Source organism: Dipodomys ordii, unplaced genomic scaffold (assembly GCF_000151885.1).
Source record: "Dipodomys ordii isolate 6190 unplaced genomic scaffold, Dord_2.0 Scaffold29, whole genome shotgun sequence".
Taxonomy (NCBI): Eukaryota; Metazoa; Chordata; class Mammalia; order Rodentia; family Heteromyidae; genus Dipodomys; species Dipodomys ordii.
The window spans coordinates 2,787,326-2,793,922 of NW_012267245.1; the positions used below are offsets into that span (position 1 = coordinate 2,787,326).

Here is a 6,597-nt window from a genome sequence, read left to right on the forward strand (position 1 = left end):
ATCATTTCTGGTCTTCGATGAAAAATACATAGAACATGCTAGACGTCAGACGCGATGGGGGGGTGGGGGGGCGCTGGAGGGAGGGGGGTGGCGACCGTCGTGGGGTCGGGGGCTCCCAGGGAATAGTCTCGGGCCTCCCCCCCATCCAGTCTATGGCTCCCCCCCTCCCAAGGGTAGGACGCCCGGGGGCGGAGGAGGACAGACAGATGGACAGATAACGAACACAGGCTCCGAGGAAAGGAAGTGGGGTCGGGGGTTGCCTCGGAGCAGAAGGAAGATCTCGTGTTTTGGGGGGCTCAGGAGAGGCGGGGGAGGGGGAGGTAAATTAGGACAGCCCTGGTTGTGGGGTGGGGCCAGGATGGGGCCGATCTGGGGGGACAGGAAAGAAATTGTGCTGCTGGTGAGGACCGACCCTGGTCCTTAGGCCTCTGGCTCATATTCCTGATATTCTTCCTGCAGCAGGAGGAGGGGGGGCAGAGCAAAGAAGAGCAAAAGGGAGGTGGAGGGGGGGAAGGTGATGTTGGACACCCCCCCCCAAAGGCCAAGCTCCACCCCCCCTCTCCAGGAGGAACAATGCATGCTGCACCCCCTGTGTGTGTGTATGTGTGTGTGTAAACCTGCAGTCTATGACAGCACAGATATTCCTTAGGTCCCATCGGTCCTCCCCTCCCTTGCTCCCGCCTCTTGGAGGCGTGGCTTCTTGAAGAGGCTGGTCCAGAAGCCCCCTAAGCCCAGCCTGGTGCGAGTGCAGGGACCTCCCACCCCAGCCCAGGGCCTCACCTGCGGTGGTTCCTCATAGCTCTCCCCTTCGGGTTCTATCAGGGGTTCAATCAAAGGCTCCTCAGCAGCTTCCTGGCCCACTTCCTCTGGCTGTGGAGAGTGGACAGAGAAAGGCAGGGCCTGTTCAAGGGTGGCTCAGAGACACCCCTAAAATCCCAGGCTGCCAACTTCGGGCTTCTTGGAAGGAGATCGGTTATAAATCGTTTCTTAGGAAGCGTCTTAGAAGTAAGGTGAAGGACGAAGTCCCTGGAAGCATGGGAGTTGGAGCAGGTGCAGGGTGGATGGGTGGAGGATGCAGAGTTCCCAACGACACATCTACCCCTGTCTCCTTCCTGCCAGGCTTCCTGCCATGGACTTTAGGACCCCCTGGGAAAACCTGGGCAGCTTCCTCCCTCCGGGGCTGGAGAGAGATAGAGGCTCAGCCCAGGGCTGGACAGGGGCTCTGAGCCATTCTTTCCCCAGCCACCTTCCACCCATCCCTCCCCCAGGGCCCAGCCTGGCCTGCTTTCTTCCCCGTTGCTATTTTAAGATAAGCTGGAAGCAACAGCTCATGGTGTTGCTTGGATGTATGAGCTAAGTAAGACTCTCCCCTCCTCCACCCCTTGCATCTGCTGCCCAGATGGGCACCGAATGGCAGGCAGACATGGGGTGTATGTGTGGGGGAAAGGCGGGGGGGATGGCTAGACACATGGCGGGCCATCTGTGGGTGAGAACATGTATGTGCACACGCAGTTTAACCTACAGTAACCTGGCCCATATGTAGGATGGAATAGGCCATAGACCCTGAGGGGGGGGGTGTTAACACTGAGGTTGGCATTCCTCTGGCTTCTTCTATAACTTCATCTATAACTTCATCTGCCCACAGGAACCTGTTTAGCTGGCCCCTGTGTGCACAATGAGATCGACTTGGTTTATTCTCTGCATTGGAGAGATGACCCAGGAAACGGGGGGAAAGTTTGTTGACCCCCAAATCACACAACTAGGAAGGAAACAGTTTTAGAGATCCAAGCGTTGGAGACTCTGAGGTAGAGCACCTGACTAGCATGCCCTGGATATCCAGCAATCTTTTTCCACACACACACACAAAAGTAAATAAGTACATACAATAAAAAAGATTTCGGACGGACTGAGCAGCACATTTGTTTGGAAAGAATGTAAATGGCCGGGCACCCATGGCTCACACCTGTCATCCTAGCTACTCAGGAGGCTGAGATCTGAGGATCGAGGTTCAAATCCAGCTCAGATAGGAAGGTCTATGAGACTCTTATCTCCAGGCTCACAGGGGTCTCTGCAGGCAGGTGGATAAACACCCAGAACGCATGCTCATCCTCTAGCTCACTGCATACATCTAAGGATGAACACAGGCACCTACAGCAGGCGGCTGGGAAGGTGGCTCAGTGGTAGAGTGCTTGCCTTGCATGCATGAGGCCCTGGGTTCGATTCCTCAGCACCACATAAGCAGAAAAAGCTGGAAGTGGGGCTGGGGCTCAAGTGGTAGAGCACTCGCCTCGACCAAAAAGAAAAAAAATATGCTTAGGACCCCAGGACACTCTAACTCAGCACACCTGTGATCATGTGGTCCCCCAGGGACAGACATACTGCTCCCTAGATTCTGGGCTCCACAATCTCTAACTGGGAAATGGCTCATCCAAAACCCAGGCATATATATATATATATATGACACACACACATATCACTGGAACTGCAGTGATAGCATCACTTGCTAAGCAGCTGAGGCTAGTCTTGAATCCAAATCCTCCTGTCTCTGCCACCTGCGTGCGAGGATTACAGGCAGGCACTATCATGCCCAGCACACACTGCAGTATGGAGAATGTCTGAGGTATGTTATCTCTATTCTGCCTAAGAGTCCCACCATGTTTATCTTTCATGTTATAGGTTGTCAGGTTCAGAAACGTCACGGGACTCACCCAGGGTTACACAGCTAAGAAATAGTGGAATTAGGATTTGAATCTAGTTCTGTGGTGCTCAGGAGCTCATAGCTCTTTCTCTACCAGTTTTGGTTTTGTTGTTTTGGTCAGCCACGGGGCTTGAACTCTGGGCCTGGGTGCTGTCCCTCAGCTCTTCAGCTCGTGGCTAGCACTCTACCACTTGAGCCACACATCGCTTCCCATTTTCTGGTGGTTCATTGGAGATCAGAGTCTCACAGACTTTCCTGCCCGGCTGGCTTTGAACCGTGATCCTCAGATCTCTCCTGAGTAATGAGGATTATAGGCGTGAGCCACTGGCACCTGGCTTCTACCAGTTTTTTAAAGTGTGTGTGTGTGTGTCTGTCTGTTTGTGTATGCTAATACTGAGTCTTGAACTCCAATCCTGGGTGCTGTTACTTAATTTTTTTTCACTCAAGGCTGGTGTTCTACCACTTGAACCACAGCTCCACTTCCTACATCTCTTTTACTTCCTGCTTTTTACTGGTTCATTGGAGATAAGAATCTCATGGAGGGGCCGGGAAGGTGGCTTAGTGGTAGAGTGCTTGCCTAGCATACATGAAGCCCTGGGTTCGATTCCTCAGTACCACAGACACAGAAAAAGCCAGAAGTGGTGCTGAGGCTCAAGTGGTAGAGCACTAGCCTTGAGCAAAAGAAGCTCAGGCACAATGCCCAGGCCCTGAGTTCAAGCCCCAGGACTGGCAGTTAAAAAAAATTATAATAATCTCATGGATTTTCCTGCCTGGGCTGGCTTTGAACCTCTAACCTCCGATCTCAGCCTCCTGGGTAGCTCAGATGACAGGCATAAACTGCCAGCTTAGTGGCTTGCTTTATTTTTTTTTCTTCTTTACTATCTTTTTTTGCACGGAAGGAAAACCAATCACCGTAGGACCCGCAGCAACAATTCCCCATTCCGTGAGATGACAGGAACGCATAACCAGGGACACCCACGGACGGAGAAGCCAGATAGTGTGTGTCTCTCACGGGAGCATCTGCGCACAGCAGCGTCTGAGCTCCAGGCTGGCTGGGGCTGGAGGGGATGGACAGGGCAGCTGTGAGCCTGGGAGAATCGCTCACCTTCAGATCGGTGGGGAACTCCTCCTTCTTGACCAGACCTGTGGCTGCAGCGATGTTGCCAGCCCCGGAGAACACAGCACCTCCAAGGTGCGTTGCCTGCTCCTTGGTTTTCTCAGCCACTGGAGCCATAAAGGATGTAAGGTAGAGATCAGGAAGGGAGGGGGGGAGGAAACAGATGCCCCCTATATAGCATCCTAGGGCCTGCCCTCCCCAAGTGGACTTGGGACCTCTGGCTCCCAGTAAGTACAGGGTCAGGGCTGGATACCTGAGGCCACACCTTGTACCACGCCCTCTCGTGTCTTGCTTCCTGTGGGAGGAGAGAGAATGCTTTGAAGGAAGTCTAAGCTGAGAAAACAGATCCAAGCAGCCCTCTTCCCTCCCCTTTTCCCCCCCCTCCCTCCCCCCAGGCTCACAGGGGTCTCTGCAGGCAGGGGAAGGGGAGGGGCTGAGGGACACAGGTGGACTGCGGGTTTCCTGTCTGCATTACTCTTTCTTTGGGCTGCCTCCCCCCCCCAAACAACTCCAGCCCCATCCCAATCACCCTCAACCCCCACCCTTACTTTCTAGGCCTTCCAGATCTCCCCCTAACCTGACACCTCCCCCCACTCCTACTGGATGCTCGTAGAACCCCAGATGTGTGGCAAAGCACAAATTCTATGAGAAACAGAGCACCACAGGCGCGCACCTGTCATCCTAGCTACTCAGGAGGCTGAGATCTGAGGGTCACAGTTCAAAGCCAGCCAGGAGAAGGAAAACCCAATGAGGCTCTTATCTCTAATTAACCTTCTCCCCCCCCCAAAAAAAAGCTAGAAATTGAGTTGTGGTTCAAGTGGTAGAGTGCCAGGTTTGAGCAAAAATGCTAAGGGAGTGCCCAGGCCCTGAGTTCAAGCCTCAGTACCAACACACACACACACACACACACACACACACACACACACACACACATACACCCCAAAGTCCATAGGAACCTCTCCTCGCCACGGAAGTTCTGTAACAGTCAGCAGCCAGTAAGAGGCTGACTGACATTCAAATCAGGTTTCTTCATTCAAACTTCCTGCCTCCAAGCGCATTATGAGCCTGTGGCTGCCCAGCCTGAGAGACAGATTGGCCTATGGGTTTTGAAAGGTGCCCTCCTACAGCAGCAGCCTGTGCCCTGCTCAGTCCCGTGCCTTCTAGATTCTCTCTTCCTGCGTTTCCTCCCCAGAGTGGAGCATCTCAGATTGGATCTGTGGAGTTTTAAGGCCAAGATGCTATTGAGGATACACGTGTGACATCGGCTGGACCTGCCCTTACTGAAGTGGGAGATCACTGGGAAGGGCAAGATCTCCAAGTGAGGACAGACAGTGGTGGTTCACGCCTGAAATCCTAGCTACTTGGGAGACTGAGATCTGAGGATCATGGTTCAAAGCCAGCCCGGGGCAGGAAAGTCCATGAGACTCTTATCTCCAATGAACCACCAGAAAGAACGGAAGTGGTGCTGTGCCTCAAAGTGGTAGAGCGCTCGCTTTGAGCAAAAAAAAAGAGCTCAAGGACAGCGCTCAGGACCCGAGTTCAAGCCCCACCACCACCACCACCAACAACAAAAGAATGAGGAGTGGTTTGGGGTGAGGGTCCTCTAAGGTGTGGGGAAATCTCTCATGTGGAGGATTTAGTATTCCAGACAACCACTGATTCAGAAATAGGCCTCTGGGCAGGCAAAGGAGAGGCTAGAAAGGAGGTACAGTAAGAAGGCTGAGCATGTCCAGAGCTAAGCTAAGACCGGCCAGAAGGGGAAATGGGTTTGGGGTCCACCCATTTGTTCCTCCCATAACTGCTCATCTGTGTGTACTTTTGGCAAGGCCCTGGGCCAGTGGCTCACTCTGAAGAGGTAGGAGAGAGAGAGGCAGGCTCAGTTAGAGAGAGGACATCTCCCCTCCAAGGCTGTGTGGGGTGGGGTGGGGGTTGGAGGTGGGGGACACTGCCTGAATCGTATGACTTGGGGAGCAGATGGATACTCTGAAGGAGGCTCAGGGACCCAGGTAGGAGGGAGAGAGAGAGAGAGAGAGAGAGAGAGAGACCGTGGCTGGACCATTAGGGTACAGATGCCAGGCTGTGGGGAGCTAAGGGCTTAGGGTACATTCTAGAAAAGAGCCATGGCTCCAGGGCAGGAAAGGAACAAGAAGTGTTCATCTCAAGTAGAGGGTGGCGTGGCTGCGAAGAGGAGAATCTATTAGTGACAGTAGTGTGTGCAGGGTGAGGGATATGTGTGTATGTGCGGGTGTTCAACAGGAGGGAAAGGATTAGGGGAAGAGGCTAGGAGGTGCGGAGCTGGGCCAGGTAGGTAAGGCCAAACAGGTATGGTCTCCATCGTATGGGTCTCCTGGGGTGCACTAACCCCCCAGAGGCCCCTTCCTGACGCGGTCATTACCATAGTGCCAGCCCCTGGCTTGTAAAGGTCTTGCCCACCAATCTGATCTCATCTACAGTGTCTGCAGCTCTCCAGCAGCCCCTTCCCACCCATCCAGGGCCTTTCTGCCAACCCTCCCCCCCTCCCACCCCACTTCCCCATCCAGACTACCTAGCTCAGCTCGGCAGCCTTTTTCTTTCTTTATTTCCCCCCTTTATTTTTAAAGGAGGAACAATGCATGCTGCACCCCCTGTGTGTGTGTATGTATGTGTGCTGGGGTTGGAACTCTGGGCCTGGGTGCTGTCCCTTAGCTTTTTTTTTTTTTTCCACTCAAGGCTGATGCTCCACCACTCGAATCACACTTGTCCTTCCGGCTTTTTGGAGTTGATCATTGGAGCGTCCAGAGAC

At 53.6% G+C, this 6,597-nt stretch overlaps 1 protein-coding gene across 2 annotated transcripts in view; it reads right to left on the reverse strand.

Annotated features, from left to right (window-relative positions):
* Window positions 1-115: 115 nt before the first annotated feature.
* Sncb (synuclein, beta) overlaps window positions 116-6,597 on the reverse strand; it is an 8,602-nt gene continuing 2,120 nt past the window's right edge. Inside the window, exons 2-5 of one of the 2 annotated variants that reach the window (XM_013016046.1) lie at window positions 4,069-4,110; window positions 3,804-3,922; window positions 781-870; window positions 116-453 (exon numbers count right to left, since the gene is read on the reverse strand). In XM_013016046.1, the coding sequence (XP_012871500.1) occupies window positions 421-453; window positions 781-870; window positions 3,804-3,922; window positions 4,069-4,110 (284 nt within the window). In that variant the 3' untranslated portion in view covers window positions 116-420. The remainder of the gene's footprint in view (window positions 454-780; window positions 871-3,803; window positions 3,923-4,068; window positions 4,111-6,597) is intronic. The other variant, XM_013016047.1, reaches the window with a different exon arrangement.